Source organism: Macrobrachium nipponense, chromosome 23 (assembly GCF_015104395.2).
Source record: "Macrobrachium nipponense isolate FS-2020 chromosome 23, ASM1510439v2, whole genome shotgun sequence".
Taxonomy (NCBI): domain Eukaryota; kingdom Metazoa; phylum Arthropoda; class Malacostraca; order Decapoda; family Palaemonidae; genus Macrobrachium; species Macrobrachium nipponense.
Genome location: NC_061090.1, coordinates 69931108 through 69957784, shown reverse-complemented (window position 1 = coordinate 69957784; position 26677 = coordinate 69931108). Strand labels below are relative to the sequence as shown.

Genomic DNA, 26677 nt, shown 5'->3' with positions numbered 1-26677 from the left:
GCATAGACCTGAGGCATCAACACTAGTTAATGACTAGTAAGATAGAAGCTGTTATATAAGGGTGTGTATACTTTGTCCAATGGATGTGCTCACTTCCAAAGTCAATAAGCGAGTCGTCTTTGTAGTGTTACCAGATCTGAAAAGTCATGTGCATACACTACTACTGTCCAGCAGAAAGTGTAGATATCGCCCATACCACTAAAGATTTTGCAAATGATGGATAGACACTATGCTTGTTTACTGTCAATGACAAACATTTTACCTGCCTGCAGCCACTCTTCGAAAGTCTGTTAACAACTTGTGTGTCAAGTTTGTGGCTGAAAATAACTGCTCAAAACTGCTCAAGATCTTTAATGACAACATTTTTCACTTGTTTAAAAAGGTTCCAACCACAAATCAAAGAGTCGGCCTATGCAATTGTCTCCTATATAGTAACTGAATGGTTAACGAGATCCTCAAAATGTAAAGTCCTTACGAAGAGTCCCATAACCTGTTTAATTCTTTATTAATAGTTTACACATTTATTACTTTCTTTAAACAAACAAAGGGTTGTAATAATTTTCAATACAGTATCTGAGGTAAACAATTAATTGTGGACAAGACATGACTACTTCCCTGAAGATACATAGTACTATCCCTAATGAGCTAGTTTATTCTGAATTCCTTAATGCAAAAATAACATTATTCTATACTTTACTTCATAACCTGTTTAAAAATCTATGAGTAACAGTAAAACAAACTACGTACAGTACATGGAAGTAAAAATATTTGTATCATTTTCAAATACCTTGCATTACTAATTTTTTCAGATTAACTACACACATTTAATAGGGTATTAGAAGTCAACAGGGAGAAACAAAACATAGGGATATGCAGCTGCAACATGCACCTTATTTGCCTCATGAAAACACACTACAAAGGGCAATTCAGCCTTAGTGACATAGAATGCTTAGACCATTGTTTAGTTCTTACAAAATAATACATTTCAGAGGGATTCGCATAAGGTGGCAGTATTATGAGCATTTATAAACTTTGTTAGTCTTGAGTAACAAAGCTTCAAACATAGTAGTTTACAGAAGAGTAAATGCTCGTTTAGCAGAAAATTTGTAGATGTTACTAGGTAGATAAAATTGTGCAATTCGTCACAGGTATTAATATGAGTTGCCCAAGAAGTGGAAAATAAAAAGATTAACAGTTTGAACAGCAAAGATACATACCACTGCTTTTTAATTCTGAATCAAATATAAAATGACATTCAAGACAAGAAAATTATGCTAACAAAAATGTAAAAAGACTTCAGGTAAGAGTGTTACTATAATAAAGTGTGCATTTGTCACATTGTGCCCATTAGCACATTTGAGGAAAACTACAACTGGTAGACCTTACTGCTTAATTATGGAGTCTTCGGGCCAAATTATTGGATTTCTCAGACTTGGCTTGCGAAGATTTATTAGATTTCTCATACTTGGCTTACTCCTGCAACTAATGACTCACAAATGAAAGTAGTCAAGAGAATAAAAAAGATGTTTCTTGTTTTATAAATGCAGAGCAAAAACTTAGTACACTAGTCTACACGAAACTGACAAACATAACACATGAACACCAACAACAAACCTTGAAAATATCCCTCATAAGATTTAATTTTTTTTTACCTGGTCTATTTAGTTCTTTTCAATGATTTTCTTACAGTAAATTGGTACACAACCTGCATTTCACTTGTGTACCATAATAAAAATAAGCCTACTTATCACCAAAGCATTACGAACTACATAACCTACATTTTTCATGTTACTGAGGTAAACATTTTGTTTCACTCTATATCTTGGCAACACTATTTAGTAAACAAAAGGAGATGGTATGTTCTTAGGTGTAAAGATAAAGGTGACACTTTAGGATATGAATTTTAAAATTTTCTTAAGAAGTAAATGAAGAAAGATAGCATGTATTTCTCCTTAAAGTACAGGAAGAAAAATGGCATTTACTTAACAATATTAGCAGTATATTCCTCAGGATTAAAAGAAAAAGAAAAAAAGGGACGAGCAGTATTACTATTGAAGCAAAACAAAGAAAGCAAGTGAAAATCTGGACAGGACAACAAGCAAAGTCCTTCAAAGATTGTCTTAGCTTTATATGTATATTATACATATATATATGTATATATATATATAAAATATAAATTGTGACAAATTCATGTAAGGTCAGCCTGTTGGTATCACACAAAATAGTTTTGCAAAACATTGTTAAATAAAGATACTGCTTAAATTAAAATGAAAACTGAATTAAATCTACTGTGTATCTTAAAATTCCCACTGCCATCAAAAGTAAAAGCAATAGTTTATCACCTGATTCTGCATTGTGTGAAATAACCAACACTTTACTGAGAAGGAAATCAGAATTCATAAAAATGAATGAGGATACAGTAATGCAAATGAACATACAATGTTTCTCATTAAAATGATACAGAAAGCAATGAATGTTTCAAGCAGACTAGACCATGCAAGACTAAACACTAATTTACAGAAATACTGAACAGTTTTTCCAAGGGAAACTATGTGTTTATTTCATGAATTGTTCTTTTACATAAAAGCTTCAGTATTTAACCCTCTAGAATTCCATATAAAATGGAAAAACTTTGCTCTAAAGTCTGTAAAAGATACATGCTTCACTTTATTTCAGCAAGAGTTAAAATTGTATCCCTAAATATCATCAAAATATTAAAAGTACTACTATATTTCACTGCACTGAATCATACACTGACTAGGGTCAGCATTTCTGCAAAATCAAAAACGAGCTAAGCCGTAACTAGAAAGACCTATAGCCTTGTGGGGCTGGAATGCTTGTTCGAAAACTATCATCCCACTATTATGCTTTGTCTCCTCTTTCATAGAGGAAAAGGGACTGATGAATGTGACAGATAACCATTCACAACCTCTGCTTGTGACCTAAAACCCAGTATCGTCTGCAAAGTCTGGCTTCGGAATGGGATTTGATCGGAGAAGATGAGTAAGGAAACTGTGTGGAGAAATTAGAAAGTTAACAATACTTCTGATTTCAGAGGTATTTTCTATCAAGAATACAATAAAAAATCTTATAACTTTAATGCTTACAGCATTCACAATTAATAAGAATATTTAGTGGTTAAAATTACCAGACTAAAGTAGCACAGAAGTACAAGTACAAGGTGAAGAGTTGACAGCAGTGAATGTTCTAAACCCTTATACCTTCACATAGAGCTTAAGAGGGTTGAAATTTATTAACTGAATACTGAAATTAATGTAAACTATAAATCTCTAGAAAAGGCATTATTAATAAAATACACAGTCTTTCAATACTTACCAATAAAGGTAGATAAAGAAAAAGACCAAATAATAAGCAAGACCAATCACTGCATCACGCATGTGTGCTTTGAGCTGACCCATCCGGTGAATCTCGGTTGGGTCGTACACTCCAAAATTTCCTTTGGGGACTTTTACATACCTAAAAAATGGGTTTTTCTTTGTAAGGTAATACAACATATTTCCAAAACAGCACGTGTTCAAGTAAGTAGTACTAATGTAAAAAAAAAAAAAAAAAAAAAATGGAAATAATTATTAAGGTCTCATGCTTAAAGACTACAAGAAATTATGGATAATCAAGGGATTTTGACGTAAGGAAAAATCTATTTCTGGGCGATTGGCTCGTGTCGCCAGCGAAATATCCTTTAATCTATTATTTCTAAGGTAAATGTACTAACACATACCAGAGAATAAATAAAATAAAGAAAAGGTCAGTACAACTGACTCGCTCACCCTCCAAGAGGGTGTCGGTATGAACACTATGGCGAGTGAGACCACTACCACGAACCGCTTGCCAATAGAAATCTCCCACTACAAAATCCCCACAAGCGGGGAGCCGACCCACAGAGTGGGCAGCAACTACTACTACTCCATCCCATGCTGCCGATCGCTGCGCCTCTGGTGGCCATCCTGAAGTTAGCAGACAATCTTGAGCGATGGGATGGGTAGGGCGGGATTTCGCTGGCGACACGAGCCAATCGCCCAGAAATAGATTTTTCCTTACGTCAAAATCCCTTTTCTGGGCTCAGCTCGTGTCGCTGCGCGAAATCGTACCAGAGAAATAGCACAAGATTGTAAAGAATAAAATCAAATAAACAAAAGGGTCTCAAATAAAAAATAACATAAAATAAAGGAATATAATTGCTAATAAATATACATATACACAATGATACAAAATAGAAATATTACTTAATTTTAACTTAATGCTAATAATATTTTTTAAATTAACTTAAATTTAACATATATACAGGGCTTACATGGAATATATGTTGAAATCAGTATCTGTGTATAGATATTATGTACAAAGAACTCGAAGCAATTATAACAATAACTTGAACAGAACAAACTTCAATAATAACATAAAAAGGGAATGTATATGACTTAATATACAAAACCCGTAACCATTGTAAATACGATGTGTCCCCTAGCATAAAAATAAGGGGATCACATCAAAGAGATCTTTATATACAATCAATTGTGAGTGACCCTAGCAAAAAAATAAGGGACACCCACTATACCATCATAAGAGCAGCTAAGACTCAAGGTAAACGTAGATGAACCTGGCAGGTATAGACAAACTGTTGGGTGAGATAGGTAGAAAGGAGGACTGGATCTTCTACTAAAGATTAAGCAGAGTCGGGGGAAACTATGTTACCCGCCGCAACTGCTGAAAATTTCAGAGCTTCCAAGGACTTTAAGTAATGACGCTTAAATACTGTCGGCGATTTCCATCCAGTATATTTTTTCAACTCATCGAAATTCATATGTTGGAAATAGTTAATTGAGGTGGCTACTGCCCTGACATCATGTACTTTAGGGAAGGAGTCAGGATTGGCTTGCTTAATAAAGTACAGGATCTGTTGCCTGATGCCTTTAATAGATAAAGTACCACCTTTCTCTCTTCTTAAAGAGAGGACCCGATGAGGATGAGGAGGTCCGGGACAGAAAGGCTCGTAAGGTCGATACTGGGCAAAGAGAGATATCTTGTGGAAGGGGTACAACCTTCCATGGTTCCCACCTCATCAAAGGATCTTCATTCTTTGCTATAAAACTACGTTCCGGAGAAAGTAGCACTTCCCCTGTGGGAAGAAATTGAACATGATCCGGATCCCTGGATAATGCCGACAGTTCTGAAATTCTAGCTCCTGAGGCCAAGCTTAATAAAAATAGAGTTTTTCTTAAGAGCATTATAAATGAACATGTGTCATTATTAGTTTCTGAAGCCAGCTTTAGAACATCATTTAAGAACCATGATACTGACGTAGGCCTTACAGAAGGTCTAAGTCTAGCACAAGCCTTGGGAATAGACGAGAAGTAGGAGTCTGTCAAGTCTATGCCGAAACCAAATTGAAAAATCTTTTCAAGGCTGACTTGTTTGTCGTAATGGTGCTAGCTGCTAAGCCTTTTTCAAATAAAGATCTGAAAAAGGATATAGCTGAATTGATTGTCATGATTCTAATATCTGATTCTCTCAGGAAGGTTGCTAACTTTTTGACTGCAGCATCATACTGTCTCAAAGTTGAATCTCTTTTATCAGATTCCAAGAAGAGAATATTTTGAGGATCAATATTCGCATCTCTTTTAGCTGCAAACTTCATGAAATCCATAAAGTTAGGGTTTTGAGAATTCCTGAGGAAGCGAACACAGTCTTCGTTTGCACTGACTGGGAGAGCCTGGGATTGGGAATTCGAAGAGGACGAAGACCCAGTTCCAGAATCAGAGGGTACCAATTGCTCTTCGGCCAGTCTGGGGCTACTAGAGCCACTTGACCCTTGAACGTCCTGAGTTTGTTCAGTACCTTCAGGAGAAGATTCACTGGAGGGAAGACATAAATCTTCTCCCAGTTGTTCCAGTCTAGGGCCAGGGCGTCCGTGGCATAGGCCAGAGGGTCCAGGTTGGGGGCCACATAACATGGGAGTTTGTGGTTCGCTTGGGATGCGAAGAGATCCACTTGTAGACCTGGAACTCTCTGAAGAATCCACTGGAACGAACTGTTGTCCAGTGACCATTCCGACTCCAGAGGAACTGATCGGGATAGAGCATCTGCTATGACGTTTCTCACTCCAGCTATATGGGTGGAGGAGAGGTGCCAACTGAACTTGTCCGCCAGGGAGAAGATGGCTACCATGACATGATTTAGATGACGTGATTTGGAGCCTCCCCTGTTTATACAATGGACTACCACTGCGCTGTCTAAGACTAGCTTTATGTGGGAGTTCTTTGGCGGACGTAACCTTTTAGAGTCAAGAACACCGCCATTGCCTCCAGTACGTTTATGTGAAGCTGACGGAACTGGGGTGACCAGGTTCCTTGAACCTTCTTGAACTGCGAATATCCTCCCCAACCGCTTAACGAAGCGTCTGTGTGGATAGTAATCCCCGGAGGAGGAAACTGAAGGGGTACTGATATTGACAAGTTCTTGATTTTTGACCAAGGGCGTAGACGATTCCGTAGAATCTGAGGGACTGAGGATAATTTGTCCCTGGACCTGACATTTGCTCGTGAGCGCCAGATTCTGGTTAGATCTTTCAGTTTGGCTTTCATCAAGATGTTTGTCACTGATGCAAACTGGAGTGAACCCAGGATCCTTTCCTGGGTTCTCCTTGAAGCAAGTTTGTGTCCTAGAAATTGCTTTACTGACTTCGCTATTTCTTTCCTCTTGGCTGATGGAATCGACAGAGTATGGGAGGATAGATTCCATTGAATGCCCAGCCACTGAAAGTTTGACTCTGGAGTGAGTCTTGATTTGGTCCTGTTTATCTTGAAGCCTAGATATTCCAGGAACTGGATTACTTTCAGTGTTGCTTTGTGGCATTCCTCGACTGTTGGAGCCCAGATTAGCCAATCGTCGAGATACGCTACTACCATAATCCCTTGCGATCTTAGTTGTTGAACTACCACTTCCGCCAACTTCGTGAACACCCTGGGTGCTACGTTGAGACCGAAGGGAACTACCTTGAAGGAGAATGTCTGGTCTCCTATCTTGAAGCCCAGATACGGGCGGAAGTGTCTTGCAATAGGGATATGATAGTATGCGTCTGTAAGATCGATAGAGGTGGTGACGGCCCCACGGGGAAGTAAGGTCCGCACCTGCGAGATGGTGAGCATCTTGAACTTGTCGCAGCGAATGGCCAAGTTTAAGCGGGACAAGTCTAAGATTACCCTTCTTTTTTGTGAGCCTTTCTTTGGAACGCTGAACAAGCGCCCTTGAAACTTTAATCTGTTGACTCTCGCTATTGCTCCTTTCTGAAGGAGGTCCTCCGCATACTCCGTCAATTCTTTGGATGGAAGTTGGCGGAAAGGCCTGGGTGGGGGCGGATTCGCCACCCAACTCCAACCCAGGCCTTTCGACACAATGCTTTGTGCCCATTTGCTGAAGCTCCACCGGTGGCGGAAGTGAAACAGCCTCCCTCCTACCTGGAAGTCCTCATTGGTGTTGGAAGCCTCCGCGGCCTCCCCTGAAGTGTTTTCCTCTATTAAGGGACCCTCCAGATCCTCTCTGACGAAAGGATCGCTTACCTCTGCCTCCCCTACCCGAGCGGTCATACTTCTGAAAGGCCTGGCCCTCGAAGACTTGATTGAAGGCTGGGGAGACAGCGTAAGAGGTGGAGGGTTGAGGCTGGGGAGAAATCACGTAAATAGGCTGCGATTGAACCTTGGAGGTAGAGGGTTGGGCTGTCTGCACCAAAGGAACAGCCGGAACAGGCTGGGCAAACCGTTGCTGTTTCTTCTGGTAAGGCTGGAAACGTCTGGGTTTCTTCTGAGCCTTACCTCTGACAGCTTGATCTTGGCGTCTCTTTGCCGTGAGACCCCAACGATCTTTAAGGCTTTGGTTAAGCCTCGTAGCCTCTGCCTGGACCTCCTTTACCATTGCATCTGGGAAGAGGTCTGCTCCCCAGATGTTTGATGAAAGCAACTTATTCGGTTCATGCCGAATAGTTGCTTCTTGGAGGACATGCTTCCGACAGTTTGTTCTGGCTGTGGCGAACTCGAACATGTTAGACTGCACCGTTTGAGTCAGTGATTTGGTGATTAGCTTGAAGAGTGGCTCGGAACCATAAGAAATGGTAGCCACCTCAGTCATGGCCATGGTATTGATAGACCTGGCCAGCCTAGACTTGGCATCAAATTCTGCCTGAATGAGGCTATCTGGAAGTCTAGGCAGCTTCTCACCAAACTGCTCCATAGCACAGTCTGGTTTGAGTTTGCCCGCAGAAAAAGTGTTGGGCAGGTCTTCCCACAAATCTCCGGTTGAGGGAAGTAAAGGAGATGTAGGGTCCGCTTCCTTTAGCTGCGGTAACGAATCCCCCTTCTGGGCTGCTGGGATAGTGACCGTAGCAATCTTTGTCAAGAAAGGGAGCGGAGTACCCTCTTCCATTGTAAAGATTGTAAATGGACTCTTAAACGGCTGTATTTTCGTGTTTGAACAGTCCATGTCCTCTAAACACCTGAGCCATTCTCTTTGAGCCTGGTCACGTGAATAGAGGACCGTCTCTTTAGGGACCTTATCATCTCGTGTCATAGCAGAAGCGGTAAGCCTGGCGTAGCCGATGAACGGAGGTTGGAGATCTTCGGTAGAACTCGAAGTCCTCAATCCTTCGAGTTCCACATTCCGGGATAGAAATAAGCCCGTCCTGGAAGGGGGCGTATGACGCCACTCTCCAGGGATTGTTCATGCTGAACGGAGGCAGAGAGTCATATGGTGGCAACTGAGCTATCCCTGTGCCGAAAGATGGGGGAGTAGCTAGCGGAGCTTGGCTTAGTCCGGCGATAATGTTGTCCTGGGAGTTGATCCTATCAGACAACCGGGAGAACAATGTGTTCCATACTGTTCTTTAGATTCCCAACCAGATCGCCCATTTGTTGCAACAGGCCAGCGTTGGGATCCAAAGCCAGAGCTGCTGCGGAGGTGGAAGGGTAGCTCTGAACAGGGACCAAAGGAAGTGGAACAGTTGACTCCGCTGGAGTGTGAGATTTCTCCCTAGAGGATCTACTCCTTGAGGATTTGGAGCCGGACCCAGAAGCTTTAGACCTCTCTGCTCCGGGGTTTGTAGCCGGAGGCTTGCGAGATGATGATGACGCCGACGACGTCTTTTTAGACGACGACGACGTCTTAGTCAAGGTTTTTACCACCGCTTGCCCTTTGACCTTAGGTCTAACAGAAGCATCAGGAGAAGTATAAAGTTCGGCTCCTGTAAAGCCTTGGAAGAAAGCTGGAGAGTTTGCAGGAGTAGAAGATCCAGTGGCACCCAAGGGCAGCCCTTGGGCGTCCAACGTACTCACCTCGACCAACAGGTCGTCAACACCTACCATCAGTTCAATGTTTAAATCTAACGTCGCGACTTCCGACGAGATGTCCTGGCCTGGCTCAGTCAACGAGGCGGCGAGCTGTTGCTGGATGAGCGCAATAGTCGGGGCCGCCTCTGCTGGGTCGACGTAGCCCGTTGACTTGCCGCCGGGGAAGATCAGGACCGCCAACTTCTTCTCGAGAATGTAGGGCATACCTTGGCGGCGTTTTTCCCAAACCGCCGACCCAGGCCCGCAGGGTTGCCAGTGCGGTGTCCCTCACGGCCGGAGCCTGGAAGAGAGGGTACTTGTTAGTTTTTAAGACTAAACTTAAAACTAAAACTTAAGTAAAAGGTTAACTTAAAGTTTATAGGGGATGCGAAATCCCATGTAAAATTAGCTTAAGTTTAAGAAAGAATAAAAATTAAACTTAAGAACTATACTCATGTAGCAATGTCTAACGGAGATGGAAATACTTACCCCGTCTAAGAGCTGGCTCACCAGATCATAGCAAATGGTGCAGGTCTCGTGAAACCAGACTTGGAGGTTCCCGTGCGGAGTCGCGCATGGAGCATGGGACCGGCAGACTTCATGCCCACAGGGGTCCTGGAGCGTGGCATTACATCCCGGATGCTCACAGTTGGTGGTCTGTAAGTGAAAAGATACATGAGCATCGTAAAGGTATCACTTACAGGCTAATGGTTAAAAGAACTCCGCTGCATGCTGGAGCGCGAAAAAATTTCGGGCATAACCCCTCCCTTACCGCCTGAATAGGCTATAACCACGGAGAGATCCGGTGTGAGCAGGCAAAGGAGGGGGTGGTTTAATGTAGCTTAAATTAAACTTAATAGTTTAAATTAAATACTAATCTTAAACCTATAAACATGGGACGTACCGGACTAAATCCGGTGCGTGGCGGAGCGTGTCGCGATATAAGCGCGACGGAGTGGTTAGCAGAGACCAACTGTATGCCGCAGTCCGCCCGTCAGGGTGAACTAGCACCTTTCCACGTGGATGCCGGAGCTCCGGTAGATAAAGAGCCCCAGTAAGGTGGGAAAGGGCGAGAGGGCAAACAGACTCGAGCTAGCAACGGAGCGACGGAGTAACGACGGAGGGGGGGGAAAGGCCAGTCCCCCCCCCTCTTAGTCATCCGAGCGTACCGAGCAGCTGGAGAGGTCGACGCCAGTCTGGGTCTGTCCCGTCCCCCTACTCCCTCCGCCAAGGGGGAGAGGGAGGCAGGCTCGGGTATGTGGAGCGAGCGTGGGCAGACTAACCCTCCCCCCGGCCCTATGGAAGAGCGGGAGGAGGGAGATGACTGGACAGGCGTCTGGCTGCTCCGTGATCACGTAGTGACCACGGAGCGGTAACAAGATATACCATGAAACAATAAAACCTAGGATACCCAACCGACTGATCAGCGAGATGCTATAGGGAAGCAACCGAACTGAAGAGCGGAAACACATGGGACCCAAGGGGACATAACCTAGGCTAGGTGACGCCAGACGCCGAACACTAACATAAAATATAATACCTAATAAACAAAATCACTAAACGTAAAGAAAGAAAATAAAACAGTAGGAGAAAAAATCCAGGAGTGTACGACTAACCCGAAAGAAAGTCTACCACTCAAAGCTAGCCGGGGCCGATACAGAGAGCTGTGGCTAGGGTCTGGATAGAAGATGCCTACGCAAGGTGAAAAAGACATGCATGCATGAAATAAACCCCGTAGGCTGTACCCTTAATATAAACAGGATAAAAATAACAGAGCGTAATAAAATAAGGGAAGGTTCTGGGTATGGGAGACCAAGAACGAACCCGCCACGAGGCAGAACCATGCTGCCATGCTTCCGACCTAGAGCTCGTATTTATACCTAAAAAACGGCAAATACTGACTCAAGGCCGGAAAAAAACCAAATAGCAATAAACTACTGATTACTTACTTAGCTGCTGCAATGGCTGTACGCTCCATGATGAATAAATCCAATAAAAAGGGCACAAAAACACAGAGCAAAAAAGGGCACGTGTATACTAAGTGCGCTAACTGAAAAGGATGGCCACCAGAGGCGCAGCGATCGGCAGCATGGGATGGAGTAGTAGTAGTTGCTGCCCACTCTGTGGGTCGGCTCCCCGCTTGTGGGGATTTTGTAGTGGGAGATTTCTATTGGCAAGCGGTTCGTGGTAGTGGTCTCACTCGCCATAGTGTTCATACCGACACCCTCTTGGAGGGTGAGCGAGTCAGTTGTACTGACCTTTTCTTTATTTTATTTATTCTCTGGTATGTGTTAGTACATTTACCTTAGAAATAATAGATTAAAGGATATTTCGCGCAGCGACACGAGCTGAGCCCAGAAAAAGAAATTTCAGCTGTCTAGAACTGAAAGAAGAGTTCCAGGATATGATTTTAAGCGATAAATCCCAAAGTGCAAATGAAAATTGTACACACAAAATTGGGGACTGAAAGAGAGTACCAGGATATGACTTTGTGTAAGTGATATATAACAATGAATACTTGAATGAAAATTGTACACCGAAACTTTGGCATACAGTTTTTTACAATTATTTCTCTCAAGTGTTTGTGAAAGTTATTGCTGAACTACAACCTTAAAATCAGTGCTTGTTGGGCAACATTGTGAAGAATATTTTCTCTTGGACAAAATTTTGAAGAATATAAATTTTCATAATAAAATTTATTACTTGGATACTTACCTACTTTTAAAGTTCGCTATATCTCTGTGCCAATTAGGCGAGTTGGCATTCAAACAAAAAAATTGAATGGTTGCCCGGATGACTGTCTAGTTTACCTGTTCTCCACCAAGTGTGTTTCGAATGTTTTAGCTCATCATAATTCTCGACAGCCCACTAAGTTGTGGGCTGGTATTATTGGAGATGAATCTTATCTACTGTTAAAGTTAGCTGATCCCCACATTAAGAAGAGGATGGTGGGTAGTGCAGCTAGACAAAAATCTGCCATTCGAGCTAAAGGTTTCTTGCATGAAACTCAAAACATTCTCAGCTGATCTGGAATCCTTGGTGGATTTTACTGTCACCAGAAGTTGGATTCCATTCAGGGAGCAAGACTCTCTTACATATGCAGCAAAGAGTAGCCTTGCGGAGAAAACTGCTTCGATTCAGCCAGAATGAAACGCAAGCGGTATGAGGGACCCCTGTGCCTGGGTCCAAAAGCCCTATAAAAACAGTCACTTAAAATAAATACCTTTACGACATAAAGGCACGCTTCAATACAAAATTTGTACCTTCACGCTTCCTAAAATATTAAAACTGGATTTAAACAAAAGAGCCTAAAGAATTGCTCTTTTTTTCGGTTCAGGAAAAGACTACCACTACTAGTAGTGGATTAAGGGCTTTACTGTTTTCAAACACAATTCTGTATACTTAAGGTAGTGAGTGGGTAAAAACCGCATTGTACTTCTACTGCGCCACATCAAACCTATTCTGGAGCGACAAATTAACTTAACACTAAATGAAGTTACAACTGCAGCTCACATGATGAATGTTTACTTTCAATAAAGGTAGAAGATATGGAGCTAGTTCTCATGGACTAACCTATTCTAAAAATCACAACACAAAAGGTTAACTTTGCCTCTTCCAGGCTTAACCTTCACAAATACATTCTAGATTTCGAAAACCGCAAAACAAAAAGTTAATTTTGCCTTCAAGCTTAACCATTGGCAAAGGCATCTGCTTTTGACCCCAGGCCACGACAGTTTTCAATTAAGGACAGATCCTATGATAACTTGAAAATCTTATTATTGGGAGGGGACATTCTAACATCTCCAAGCAGTTAAGGAGATGCCTAAGTTAATGGAAGTGTATGGAATTGTGTAGTAGCATTGATTTCCTCTTAATGGAAGAATGAGACATCTACCGTGAGCATTGGAAATTCTGAGAATCATTTGCTCTGAGGGTACAAGGGCTCTACAGGAGACGCTAAGCAATTCTTGAACTTGAAATTGCTCAATAATATTCAGAGTAGATACAAGGGGCAGGCCTATGAGTTTGAATTAGGCCAAATTTAAGGAAACATCTACTGCTCAAGCCTGAGGGCCATCAAAAGTAGTAATCATTTGGGTGTCCTTGTTCATCTACATGCTAGTAAGTCTTAAATGAGTGCTCCTTAAATCCCACACCAAGTGCCAAACTTATGGATGTAAAGGCCCCCCAATTGCCAAAACACTGTCCTTCCAAAGAATGAATGATCAACCAATATGTTGTTTCATTTCACTCAAAGCAGCAAACTTCCCACAAAGACTGTTTCTGACCGGAGATAAACCTGCTAAGCATCTTGATGTCTTTCCACTGCCCTGACATCTAGAAAGTTTTACCAGGTGTATTGTTGACCATTTTATGTTGCATGAAAGTGTAATGACACTAGTTAAACTCTGTTTGTGTTGCATGACATAGGGAAAAGACCAAAACCTGGACTTTAGACAATTCTTGGTTACACAGTCCCTCCTACAGTCCTGCAGCCAAAGATGGTTCTGGATTACTTACAAATTTAATGAACGTTATTTGTAAGTTGTAATCCTTATGCTGAAACTGTACATTAATTGAGCATGATTACCTGAAAAAATCCCCAGTGAGGCCATGTTTCCTTATAAGGAAAAGCCCTTACCATATAGGAAGTTTCCTTCAGGCCTAAAATTGTTCAAGCAGCACGTGCCTATTCATCTTTGACCGACAAGCATGCATAATTATCATCCCCACATCACTAGACAAGAATGGGGATATAGAGAATTAAAAATATAATGCCTAGAAATTGGGTCAAAAGAAGCAGCAGGTCCTTGGCTTTTGGAATACTGTTGACAGAATTGGCCAACTTGAATCACAGATTCAGTAGAAGTGTCTTGCTCCTAAAGTCGACACCATCTACCAATGGGCAACAAGTCCCTGACTAAACTTATAGATGGCTGCACACTAACCCAAACAAAGTGCACAGAACAGCAATACCTTCTTGTAAAAACATCTTGAAGGAACTTGCATAACTGTGGATGTATTGGTAAGTGGAATACATTCTGCATGTCTACCCCAAGTCTGACCATTCTTTGGAAAGGCACTAAAACCATGCTAGAAAACCAAAAAGTATGTGAGCAGACACTTCCTGTTATTCAGTCTCCAAACGTCCAAGAATATCTCCAATTACTTATGGAGCTCGTCAAAGAATTACCCATGGACCATCATTTCCTCTATGTACAATCTCCTACTAAAAAGACTGACGAGAGATTTCTGCTGAGGACAAAGGAAGCTATAAGAGGGAGATTAAACCAGTGGAGGACAACCAAAAAAGAATCACAACTGCCCTTCACTGTCTCCATGATGTAAGCTACTGGTCCCAAGTCTCTTCATGCATGTTAGGAGGTTGCAACTGTCCATATCCCAGAACCTGAGTCTGCACTTATCCTCGAAAGGTATAAAACAAGACAACCAATAGAGCTGCAAAATCAGACAGGAAGCGAGTGTTCTCACCTCTTCCAAACCGAGTGAGTATAAGCATGAGGACATTACCCTGCAGCATCAGAAATGAGTTACTACTTGTCTTCCTAGCTAAAATTCCCGCTGGTGACAAACCCTAAAGCTGGCTTCACAAACTCGCTAGGTTGGCGCCTCCACCTCTCTAAGCAGTTGCAGAGATGAGACAATGTAGCTAAGTAAAAGGTAACAACTCTACAAGCTAGACTGAAACTCCATCAGCATGTCTGTTAGTCTCGAGTTCATTTCCCCACAGGAAAGAGAAAGAAAGCGAACCTCCTACTAAAGACGGTTAAAGGACCAATAAGCGTTTGTACTGCAAGAGGCGGTCTTCAGCTCTCCGCGACTTTAAAAGACAAGACGACAAGCCAAGGCAGACCTAAAGGGTGATTTGTGTGTCCGAGGACGAGAAGTTACAAAAGCGTTGGCTCTCTTCTCCAATATTTAGAGGGCAACGAAATATGCTAAGACAAGCAAGACACATTCTCTATGTGGCCTCTTTCCTCAAGAAAATGAGGATACAGCAAAGCGTATGTTGCAACAAATGCTGCCCAGCCTGAACGAGTTCCTCCAACTCCATTTCAAACTCTTCTTCCGCCAGCGGGCGACAGGAGGAGACAGCTGCAGACAGGAGGTAAACAAGAGCTTAAAGGATTGCTCATTCTCCGCAACCCTTGGCGACAGAAAGTGACACTTGTCAATAAGAGGTGACGCTGAGTTCTGTATTGCATCCAACACGACTCAATGAAAAGAGGGCAGTTTAAGTGACTCAGGACTTGGCTAGGTCCACATGAGTCGACTGAGGGAAAGAAAACAAGGTGCCAGAACGTGGAAAAGATTGGGAGGCGGTGGGAGAGTAGTTACAACTACTCTCCTGCCTTGTCCGAAACCGAACGTACATACTTGAAAGTATTCCTATGTAGAACTTCATTAGAAAGCTCTGAAGCTAGAATAATATCTAACTTGGAGAGAACTTTAGATACTACAGACAGTGTAGACTTGAAAGAGAAACATTAATCGAGGCAGTAGTAAGAGATTTGCCGATAGCCGAAGAGAAAGCAGGCAAAGAACGAACACAAGCATTACGAAGAAAGAGGAATATGCTAGCAGACGAAAATTTAGAATAACCAAAACATGAGAGATATACATAGTCGACTGAGTCAACATATCTAAATGTGTAAAACTCGCTTCAGATTCAGTTACATTATCATCTCAATAAAATGTCTATACCTATATTATATAGATATTATTAAACCTATGCATGCTAACACCTCAAACTAGGTGTTGATGACGGCAGAATGCGCCTACTGGAGGGCACAGAACCCCATTGTCCCGAGAACCGACCCGGTTCCCTGGCAGCGGACATTACCAACTGTCACAGGGCAGTCCTAGGCTCGGGCTACGTACAGACGAGGGCCCCAACACTTTACTTTTAATAGGGAACGCGAAAAAGAGGGCACACTATGGAGGGATTTGCAATGTTCACATCACGAACTTGGTTCAACTTGTATTAGAACTAAAAATAGATTTAATGTAATGTTTTAACTTCTTATTACGTTTTCCCTGAACCGAATGGGGAACAGAAGGCGGAGTGGAGCTACAAAGGAAGTCAATACTAATGCTACCAAAATGCCTTGTCTAAGTAGGGATAGCTGCAGATGAAGGGACACTAAGTAGGATAGAACTGACAGGTTTAAGTCCTGACCTAACTAATTGCTTTTGCAATCTATTAGGTTTACCTGTCATTCCTATATCTGACATATTCAGGCATAAATTTCTCAGAACAATTCCTTACATTCTTCACATCTAGTAGTTCCAAGATCACACTTTACCCTTGCAAGTACAAACCATTGTTAATCAACTTCCAATTTCAGCATCCTGGTTACACCAAAATCATTCTTACATGGCCTGATGTTGTTGGTTTTGCTTCCGGTGGAAGATATCCTAGGAAAATGAAATTACAGTACCGTAAACAGGTGTAAAAGAGCCAAACTTCATAGAATACCAATAATCGCCTCTGCAATGGCGGCAAGGAGAATTCTGAAAAGAGCTAAAACATTTGGAACACACCTGGTGGAGTACAGGTAAACTAGACAGTCATCTGGGCAGCCATTCAGTTTTTTGTTTGAATGCCGACACGCCTAATTGGCACAGAGATATAGCTAACTTTAACAGTAGATAAGATTCATCTCAAATAATATTCTCAAAGTGAATACTAAGAAAAGTGAATCCTTGAAAACCTGAAATTTTTTCAAGGCTTTTAACTTTTTACCAAACCCCATTTTATATTAACTGTTATACATTTCTTTTCACATTACACTTAATGTTTTTCCCTCCTCTTCGAAACTTTGCAAACTTAACTCTTGTTTAGGAGGTACATTAAATTAAAAAATTTAGAACAATACTTACTCCCTAATGATGTAAACTGCCAAAGGTATGGAAGCAAGGAATAGGTAGTAATGACCAGTAAGCAAGAATACTGCAGACAGGAGGAGGTGAGCAGCAAGCTTAGGGATCACCCACTGGAAAAAAAAAAAAAAAATGTCCAAAATTAAATATATTTTAGTAATCCTAATATAACTAGCTGGACTAAACAAATACACCAATGGTACTTTTTTTGAGTTCTTTTGAACATGAGTAATTTTCAGTGGCTGTCATAATTCACTCCTGCTGAAGGTTATTGCTAAAAATTTGCAGCTAAATACTGACAAGTATAATATATGTATGTATATAGGAATTCTTGTCAAATACCATATTATGATGAACCAAATGTAAATAGCTTCAAGAAAAAAATGACTGACTGTCGCAGACCTACATATGATCTGTCTACTGTATTTATCTGCACTTGCAAATTAAATCTTGTCTAAAAAATGAGGAAGCTATTAAAATGTGTAAACGTAGCATAAAATCTAACATACAAATATCTGTGAATGATACAAATTTAAGGTGCTAATACACATCAATTTGTGTCCACATCAACTGACAGGTGCTCGTTACTAATGAAACCTGGCATAAGTCTGGGACTATCTACTGTTAAAATTTGCAAAAATCACAATTTGTCGAAAATTGCATTTTTCCTAACTATACAGACCTGAGGTCCTTTAACAATAGGAATGTAATCAGCGGCAGCTGGAACCGGTCGTAAGCTTCGAACAAGGGGGTTCGGTAGTTAACTGCTTGTCCGGCAGTCGGCGGTCCGCGCGACTGAGAGGAGAGGAGTCACTTTGCTTTAGGCCCAGGAAAAAAACAGAGTGAGGGGTGGCATGAGGTGGGACTGTGTAAAAGACCTCAGGTTTGTATAGTTAGGAAAAATACAATTTTCGACATTATGATTTGTTCCGATACGTATACAAACCCTCGGTCCTTTAACAATAGGAAGACTCACTTATTGGTGGTTGGAATCCGAGTCTTATGAGACTGGTGTTCGTCCGACCTTGGTTCCCTCCCTGGTCGTAAGAGCAGAGGGAGGGATCCTAGCCTCTGCCCAGCTGATTGGGGTGTGCACCACAGGGGATCAGTGGCTAGACCTCTGGACCAAATTTATAAGAGGGAGGCAAGCGTACCTCTTATAAAAAGCAAGCAAGAACTAGTTCCTACTTCAAGAGCAAAAATGAAGTTATGGGTTTGTCTCTTGTTGGCTTCCACTTCCCCCCCTTGAAGGGGAGTGGTGGATAAAAGCACCTATTCCTACTGAAAGGGATAGCTGGAGCTCGGTCGAGTAGCTTACCTGCATCTACTTCCTGTCCAGCGTAGTGACGACCGCGGCCCTCTGCCCACAGGTAGAGGGGGAGAAAAAGAGGAGGAAGAGAAGCCAGTCATTCTCTTTCACTCATTCATTCATGCAGTCACACAAGGATGCGATGCTGTTCTGTCCGCTCGGGTGCTGGGTAAGCTACACAACTTGTTGAGAAGCCACCACGGGTCCCAAGGAAAAGGTGCCCAAGGACCTGTGGGCAATATTCCAAAGGTAGAAGGAAGTAAAGGTGGTCTGGTTGGCCCAAACCCCTGCCTTCAGAACCTGTGCCACAGAGAAGTTCTTGCGGAACGCAAAAGTGTTGGACCAATACCTCTGACTTTGTGGGCTCTCGGATGAAGGGTATGGGTGTTGTCATTACTATCGGCATCGTACACCCTCCAGATTACCTCACGCAGCCAGAAAGAAAGTGTTCTTGGATACCTCTTTCTTGGTAACCCCGGTGCTAACGAAGAGGCGTCGACACTCAAGCCTGAAGTGTCAAGTTCTCATCAGATAGCACCGTAGCGCACTCACAGGACAAAGCAGCATCTCATCCGCATCATTATCGGTGAAGTCCTTCAGGGAGGGGATCGTGAATGACTCGAACCGGTCATCAGGGACTGAAGGATTCTGAGTCCGGGACGAAGTCGAGCGTCACAGATCCCCATCCCCTGGAATGTTAACATTGAAGGAAAGACCATGAAGTTCCCCTATTCTCTTCGCCGATGCCAGGGCCAGCAAGAAGAGGGTCTTGAGGGTCAGATCCCTGTCTGAGGACTCTCAGAAGGGCTTGAAGGGTCTTCAAGTCAAACTCCTGAGTTCCCTGGGTGGGCAAGACCTCTCGAAGCTCTTCATAAGGAGGGAGATCTTGAAGGAAGAGGAGATATCCACTCCCCGCAGTTTAAGGACTAGGGCCAGGGCGGCTCTGTAGCCTTTAATTGCAGAGACTGAGAGGAGCTTTTCTCGGCGAAGGAAGAAAAACTCGGCGAAGGAAGAAGAGGAAATCCGCTACCCGCTGAAAAGTGGCTCTGAGAGGAGAGACCCCATCTACGACACCAACCACAGAAGACGGCCCACTTTCCCTGGTATATAGCTGCAGAGGACTGTCTGAGGTGCCCAGCCATCTCTGTTGCTGCCTGATGAGAAAAGCCTCTCGCTCGCAAGAGATGGTGGATAACAGCCAGCCGTGAAGACACAAGGACCGAACCGACCGGTGGAACTGCTCTACATGTGGCTGGCACAGGAGGTTGTGCCAAGGGGGAATCTCTCTCGGTGCTTCGGCGAGGAGAGCCAGCAGGTCCGGATACTAAACGGCCTGAGGCCATTTTGGGCGCGCCACCAGAATCATCCGAAGATTCGCGGTGACCAACACCCTGCTGATCACTTTGCGAATCAGACAGAATGGGGGGAAGGCATAGACGAAGAGGTTGTCCCACGGATCTGGCACAATGGAGTAGAAAACATGAAGTTTCCTGTTGTGCCGGGTGGCGAACAGATCCACGACTGGACGCCCCCACAGGTTGAAGAGCCTTTCTGCCACGTCTGGGTGAAGGGACCACTCGGTTCCTATCACCTGATTCCAACGGCTGAGCTTGTCAGCTACTACATTCCTCTTGCCTGGAATGTAGCGTGCTGACAGCTCTACTGAGTGTGCCACGGCCCACTCGTGCACCTGCAACGTCAACTGATGCAACGGGAGGGACACTAGGCCCCCCTGCTTGTTGACGTACGCCACTACTGTGGTGTTGTCGCTCATCAACACCACTGAGTGTCCCATCAGACGGTCCTGGAATTCTTGGAGAGCGAGGAACGCTGCCTTGAGCTCCAGGACGTTGATGTAAAGGTGCTTGTCATGATGATCCTACACACCTGCAGCCAGCAACTCCTCCAGGTGTGCGGCCCATCCCTCGGTCGACGCGTCTGAAAACAGCAACATCCCGGGAGGGGGGGGGGGGGGGGGGTTGTGTGAAGAGGCACTCCTCTTACGAGGTTCCTGTCATCCAGCCACCAGGCTAGGTCCTGCCTCGCCTCCTCAGTGAGAGACACGGGGAAGTACGGTGGGTCTGTTGCCTGTGACCAACTCTCCTTTAGTCTCCACTGGAGAGACCGCAGGTGAAGACACCCGTGAGGGACTAACTTCTCGAGAGACGACAGGTGACCGATCACGACCTGCCACTGCTGAGCTGGCTGCTCCTATAGGGACAGGAACTGTCTGGCTGCCTCCCTGAACCTGCTGATCCGCGAGTCTGCGGGGACGTTTCGCCCTGCTACCGTATCGATCAGCATACCCAGGTACTTCATCCTCTGCTTGGGCTCAAGATCTGACTTCTCGAGATTCACTACGATCCCGAGATCGCCGCAGAATTCGAGGAGTCGATCCCTGTTCTGTAGCAACTGCGAGCGGGAGCCAGGACCAACCAATCGTTGAGATACCTCAGAAGACATATCCCTACCGAGTGGGCCCAAGCCAACACCAGAGTGAAGACTCGCGTGAACACCTGAACTGGTACACCGTCCCATCGAGGATGAAGCGGAGGTACTTCCTGGAGGATTGATGGATGGGTATTTGGAAATATGCATCCTTCAGGTCCACAGAAAGCATGAAGTCATTCTCCCTGATGGAATCGAGCACCGACCGTGTCGTTTCCATCGTGAACAGAGTCTGGCGAACGAATCGGTTCAAGGGAGAGAGATCTATTACCGGGCGCCAGCCCCCCGAGGACTTCTCCACCAGGAAAAGTTGACTGTAGAAGCCCGGTGACTGATCCCATACGATCTCCACAGCTCGTTTGCTCAGCATGGCTTCTACTTCCTGCCGAAGCGCCACGTCCTTGGCCGAACCAGGAACGTACGTCTGTAGATGGACCAGGTTGGAGGTGAGGGGTGGCCGAGACTCAAAGGGTAGTAAATATTCCTCCCGAAGGAAGTTTATTATCCAGGTCTCCGCTCCGTAGCGCTGCCACATTGCCCAATGGCTTGCCAGGCACCCCCCACTTCCGGCAGCAGGTGAGGGGGAATGCCATCCCTAACGTTTCCCTCCTCTCTTTGACTTCTTCCCGGCTCCTCCTCGAGAAAAGGAGGGCTGGTTACGGTCGCTCCTTACAGTTGAAGTCGAAGGCAGAGTCTTTCCTCTCGGCTTCGATGAAGCAATCGTCTTAGCTGCAGAGGAAGCGCTAGCTAAACTCTTGGGTTTAGCCGCAGTAGCTTGAGGCTGGCCAGCCGCCTTTGAGACTGCTTCGCGCCCTGGTTACTCGAGTGAGGACAGCGTCCCTACACCTCAGAACCAGGTTGGCCATCCTGGTGGGCCAGGTAGGAGATGGCCCTACCTCCAGACTGGCACAGTCTCACGAAAGCCGGGTCCCCTTTAAGGAGTGATGTTTCCCGAAGAGGCTGCGACTTTAGACACTGTGAGGGACCACAGGTCTATCCAGGAGACTGCTTGGAATGCTGCCATGGCAGTCGATTCCAACGCAAGTGCCTCTTGCTGCGAGAACCAGAGGTTCTCTGACAGCAGGTGCTGAAGAGACACCCCCGGAGTTAGCCTAGCTAGCTCCGGGTTAACCTGCTTGGGCGGCAGAGGGTCCTCCGATGGCACGTAGAATCGCCTCTGTTGCGGTAGAGGTGGGGGAAGGAGCTTGGACGACCTGCTGGATCGAAGCGAACCCTCCTGTCCGGAGACAAGAGCGTCCACCTGGCCCAGCACACTGTCGGCCAAGGCTGATCGCGGCAGACCCACCGTCGTCCTGGGTTCCTTTTTGGGTCCCCAGAACGACTCCAAACCCGATGTAGGCTTGGAAGGTGGGAGCGGCGATCCTTCACCGAGGTCGTTGTGCTGACGAATCAGTGCAATACCTCAGCGAACGACCTCTGGATCTCAGGAGTGACTGCGTCTTGCGGAGACGGACCGTCCAGCGAGAACGCCTCCCGAGACCCTCCTCCTTCCACAGGAGGAACCACAACAGACCCCTCCTGGTCTCCTCCTGCCACTTGCGCATACGATCTGGTCGGTCCTAGGACCGTGCCAGGTTCGTAGTGCCTCGTGGCGGATTGTGAGGAGCGCTGGTCCAGGCGACCGAGGGGACCACTTCCTCGCCTCGGCCCGCGGCCGGTCTAGGACTGTCGCGTCAACCCTGGGTACCGGCGGCTCGCCACGTGAGCGATCGCTGGCCTGGTGGGAGTCACCTGGGCGACTCCCACCAGTCTTCTGCTCCGTGCCTGGATCCTGGCACCGAGCGAACTCAGTTGCCTGGGTCTTGGCTGCACGGTCACCTGCGGCCCCCCTTGCAAGATGACCCAGCAGTCCCTGAACACTCTGTGTCCCCTGGAGGCCCAGCGAGTACCAGACCCGACCAAGATCGTCCCCCGTGGCATGCAAACCTGAAGAAGAAAGAGTCAGGTTAGTGGGGGGGGGGGGGGGGGGGGGGGGGGGGGGGGGGGGGGGGGGGGGGGGACAATTCCCACCCCCGAGCAAACTGAAGACCCAGAATACAACTGTACGCCGGGGTACCTTGTTCCCTCCTCTACACTCGACTGATCAAGTGAAGAGAAGGAGCGAGAAACCACCCCCGAAGGGGAAGGAGCCATACATGGGAGCTGAGATGGAGGGAGAAAAGAAAAAGACATGTCCGTAACCAAGGGAGTAACCGGAGAACCCTCCAATGACTCCTTGGCCGGCTTACGTGGTTTCTCCCTCCCTTCATAACGGCCCCAATGCTCCTCCGACCACACAACACATAAATCACAAGGCTCAGCGCATTCACTCCCTCGGCACCGAGCGCATAATTCATGAGGATGAACCTCATACATAGATTGAAAGGCCCCATACTTACGGCCCTCCACACCAGGGCACAATCTGCGGCTGATGGGGGGGTGAGGGGGTCTCTCCAGCTCTCGGGAATCCATATTCACGAGAATAACACAATAATAAAAAAATAACTAGGTACTCACGTTATATTGACACAAGCACACTAGTAATAGAGAAAGTAATTTCTTCACCAAATGAAGGAAAGAACCAAGCATACAACGAAGCAGGCAGAGCGGCGAACAACACGTCTATCACCCAGCGCGGCTGAAAGCAAAGTGACTCCTCTCCTCTCAGTCGCACGGACCGCCGACTGCCGGACAAGCAGTTAACTACCGAACCCCCTTGTTTGAAGCTTACAACCGGTTCCAGCTGCCGCTAAGTTACATTCCAATTGTTAAAAGACCGAGGGTTTGTATACGTATCGGAAAAAAATACTGTTATACTCACAATGTTTAATCTGTAACAACATTGTTGTGCATTCAAGTAATCGCACTCCAAGTCCGACAACGTAATAACCTAAACTGTGTTAAGGAATTTAAAAAAAAATTAAACAATAGTTGAGACATATGCATAAAATAGAAAAATTAAAGAAATAGACAACAATATTTCTGGTAATCTTGTTCAAACTGAAAGCCAGTATACCTTAAAAACTTATATCACAGACACAGATGGGGAAGTTTCAATTGCAGTTTTATTGAAATATATTTCTAATTAATTTTCTATTATTTTATCAGGATTTTGGAGGAGAAAGAAGTGAGCTGAACTACATCAGCCATCTGAAGTGTAGAAAAATGAAAGCTGGAAAATTTTTATTCTATGAAAAGCTAAAAGAAAGTATACCATATGTGGAAAAAATTGAGCTAGAAGGAAATAAACAAAACTAGAAAAATACCCATCAAATACTGAGGTGCCCCTGGACGGGAGAAGTTTCAAGTCAAATTCTGCAACTAAATAGTAACATTTTTCTCTGCATGAAGCTGCCAAACTGAATGACCATTCTGCCTTTGAAAGAGCACAATCTACTAGATTCCTGCTACTTACGAACAACAGCCATCAAACTCTCATGCCTAAGGTAAGTAGTATGTAGAATGAATGTAAGGTTAATAGGGGTAACCCTGGCAGGTGTGAGGTGGCGGTATCCTTGGTTAGGTTAGAACTTATCCCTCTTAAGTACCAGGACCACAGTTTTTTACCAAGGGTTACGGGACACATTTTCATGCTTATCATGTAGTTTTTTGGTCATGTTAGTGATTTATCGCATATAAACCATACATTTTCACTCTGTTTCTCCTATAATTTAGAGAAAAGTTTCTCCTATACTTAAGAGAAAATTTCACCACTCCGGTTGGTGCAATTTGCTAGTTAAAGTTTCCCCCGGGCCAAAATCATGGATTCTTATGATGGTACCTCTGACTTGTTGCTGTGGGGTAGAAAAATCATAAGTTGCTGTAGGGGTAGAATTGATTGATTGATTTATAGATTTTAGGCATACATGCCAAATGTAGGGTAGAAGAAATATAAAAGTAGTTGTAGAAAAAAACGCAAGTTAGCTTTAGTGATCAAAGAAAAATTAAAAGTGGTGGTTTGCATTACCACTAGCTTAAATGTCCAAAACTGCATAATTGATGTATGCCTGATAGGCTGCTTGCAAAATATCCTGTTTGGTAAAACCCCAGTAGAGGTGTAACGCTGTCAATGCACCTCATGCAGTGCAATGTAGGCATCACCTAAGGTTCTTTGCAGTGCTTCTCCAACCTCTAGCTGCAACTGGTTTCATTCCTTTTACTGTACCTCCATTGAAATTCTTTCCTCCATTCCTACTGTCGTCCCTCTTATAGCAAATGATTCATAATGCAACTGTGAGGTTTTCCTTGTTACACCTTCCATTACTTTTCACTGTCAGTTTCCGCTTCAGTGCTGAATGGCGTCAGTTACCCTAGTGCTTGGCAGGTGTGCCTCAAATCTATAAATCTCTCTTTGGTAAAACATTTGATATTTTTTCCTTTACTCTAATATCTGCTTTTCATGAAATTGTTTTGATCCAAAGTCTCCTTAATATGTGATATAAGAAATACACGCTAAAATCTATCGCAACTTATTGGTACCATGAGTTACCATAGCCTACTAGCCTATTACCTTGTAGGCTACCCAGCTAAATGATACTTCATAACATAAGCTGTAGCATAAGCTTTACTCTTTCACTTAGTAGTAACAATATTAGGTAACCAACAACCTGAGAGTCATTATCATAACTGGAATAGTTAATGTTCAAACTGTAGACTCGAATATTGATGGACACCGTTCAACCTACAAAACCATTACCGGTATGTAAGGCTTAGCTACGACGCCGTGTTATAGGTAGCTTAAGGACTATTTGGCTCATTGCATTTTGTCGGGTATAATTATATGCTGCTTAGGCAACGCCATACAGCCTTCAAATATGGTCGTTCACTTTTTACGTTTTTTGTTTAAATGTGGTAAATACACCGCCGCCTGACTATCCAAGCCAGCCCTACGCTCGCAGATAAGATCGTTCACCACACATTACCTGCAACACACACAACAACAATGAAAGGATACATAGTAGACCAGTAGGAATAGCAGGGCTCCCGTGTCAAAGAGAGAAAATACGTAGACAGCAGTGTCTAGCGAAGGGGATTCCTGGGCTGGTGCCGTCGGCGATGGTGTATCTTCCATGGTTGGTGTTGTTGTTGTGACGAGCTTATCTTGCGGTGCTTAGCGACCAAGAGTTTTTCTTGTTTATATTCTCCCTTTGCCGTGTAGGTCGTAGTTTAGGTCGTAGCTAATATCTAAATGTGATCGAAAATCATCATGTACATGTCATTTTTATTTCCTGCCGTAGAAGAGATAACAGCGAAATGCAGTAATACTAACTAACACGAGATAAGGAACATCTAAAACACCGCTCAAGATAAGCGGTTTGCGCTCAGTAGAGCAAAATCAATTTTGGATATCCAGGATAATGAGGAACGAAAATTTACATTTAGAAACCGACGAGAATAATTTTGATACCTAAGCCCAATTGATAAGATTATCAAATGTCAGGAAAACACTCCAAAGGTAAACTCATGCACGGTAATCTGTGGATAATTCCGATGGATATGTTCAGCACCTTTATTTGAATGACTAACGAGATATTCTGATATCTCCATGTTTCATTCTTCCTTAAACTTGTGAAACGTGACCAGGTAATAGCCTATAATTTATTTAATGTAACAACATTAATTTTTTAGGTTTTTGAAACCACGTCACGCGTCCCAAAGGATTTTCCAACCAGCAACGCAAGGT

The 26677-nt window shown here is 44.2% G+C and overlaps 1 protein-coding gene across 1 annotated transcript; it reads right to left on the bottom strand.

Moving 5' to 3' along the window:
- Nucleotides 1-488: 488 nt before the first annotated feature.
- Nucleotides 489-26224, bottom strand: LOC135201560 (protein cornichon homolog 4-like). The gene is made up of 5 exons (XM_064230571.1): nt 25949-26224; nt 23816-23884; nt 17238-17350; nt 3337-3477; nt 489-3012 (listed from the first exon to the last, which is right to left on the bottom strand). Exons 1-5 carry the CDS (start codon nt 26063-26065, stop codon nt 2943-2945), a joined length of 510 nt encoding a protein of 169 aa, XP_064086641.1. The 5' UTR covers nt 26066-26224; the 3' UTR covers nt 489-2942.
- Nucleotides 26225-26677: the final 453 nt, after the last annotated feature.